Genomic DNA, 955 nt, shown 5'->3' with positions numbered 1-955 from the left:
AATAAAAATTAGAGATTATATTCGGGGCGTCTGCCGGCTGCGAGCAAAGGAGCTGCAGCCGGAGCGCCACATAAATCAATTTCATATCTGGAATTAGCTGCTGTTGAACGCCCTGAAAGCTGCTCCGTCGTCTCCGCCGTGGAGCTAATTTCCAGAGGCAACTGTTCCAACCTGCAAACCGTCGGCTGTCTATAAGTTGTGAACTCATTAACTACAGCGATTGATCAAAGCCCCCGGTTTCCCTCTGAGCTCTCTGCCAGGACGGGGATTAAAACGGCTGCAGTTTGACTTCTTTCAGGGGAAAACGTGGACGTCGGGGCGAGGAGAGTGTCGGTGTGGACGGAGACGTGGCCGGCTCAGTGTGGATGCAGCGTCGGTCGGTAAACAGTCGGTGGGTCGGTGGGTCGGTGGGTCGGTGGGTCGGAGGTTAATCCACCTCGATGGACTCGCTGCTCTCGTTCACCGGTTTGCACTCGTTGGGGAGTCGCTGGTGGCGGCTGAGCTGAGTGGCCTGTGTGAAGCTGCGGTCGCATCGCTCGCATCTGATGCACAGAGACAAGAAGACAGAGGTTTGGTTTGAGCAGGTAGAGGAGATAAAACACACACACACACACACACACACACACACACACACACACCGACACACACACGGTTAACTCTAATATCCAGTGACAGTATAAAGTGTGTGTGAGGCCCAGCGGAGCAGCAAGCTTTAATTGTGGCCCTGATCTTCACAACCTGACCGACAAATTACACACACAGCCGGCCCGTCAATAATCCATCTGGCCGGCTTCCCCGTCTCACACACTTTAACGCACACACACACTCAGATATATCGCGGCCTGATAAGCCAGCGTCACTGTCACTTCCAATAGAAGCGCAGCGGAGAGGGGGCTTTTAGTCGCAGCCGGAGGGGCTTCAGGGGCATTTAAATGTGTGTTAGTGTGTGTGTGTG

At 54.0% G+C, this 955-nt stretch overlaps 1 protein-coding gene across 2 annotated transcripts in view; it reads right to left on the bottom strand.

The window, feature by feature from the left end:
* Nucleotides 1-427: 427 nt before the first annotated feature.
* The window catches only part of prdm6 (PR domain containing 6), an 86,801-nt gene continuing 86,273 nt past the window's right edge, over nt 428-955 (bottom strand). For both annotated transcript variants that reach the window (XM_008287696.1, XM_008287697.1), the window contains one exon: nt 428-542. In XM_008287696.1, coding sequence (XP_008285918.1) covers nt 428-542 — 115 coding nt within the window. The remainder of the gene's footprint in view (nt 543-955) is intronic.

Source organism: Stegastes partitus, unplaced genomic scaffold (genome assembly GCF_000690725.1).
Source record: "Stegastes partitus isolate 25-593 unplaced genomic scaffold, Stegastes_partitus-1.0.2 Scaffold515, whole genome shotgun sequence".
Classification (NCBI taxonomy): Eukaryota; Metazoa; Chordata; class Actinopteri; family Pomacentridae; genus Stegastes; species Stegastes partitus.
Note: the sequence above shows the minus strand (reverse complement) of the source record. Positions and strands in the feature narration are given on the sequence as shown.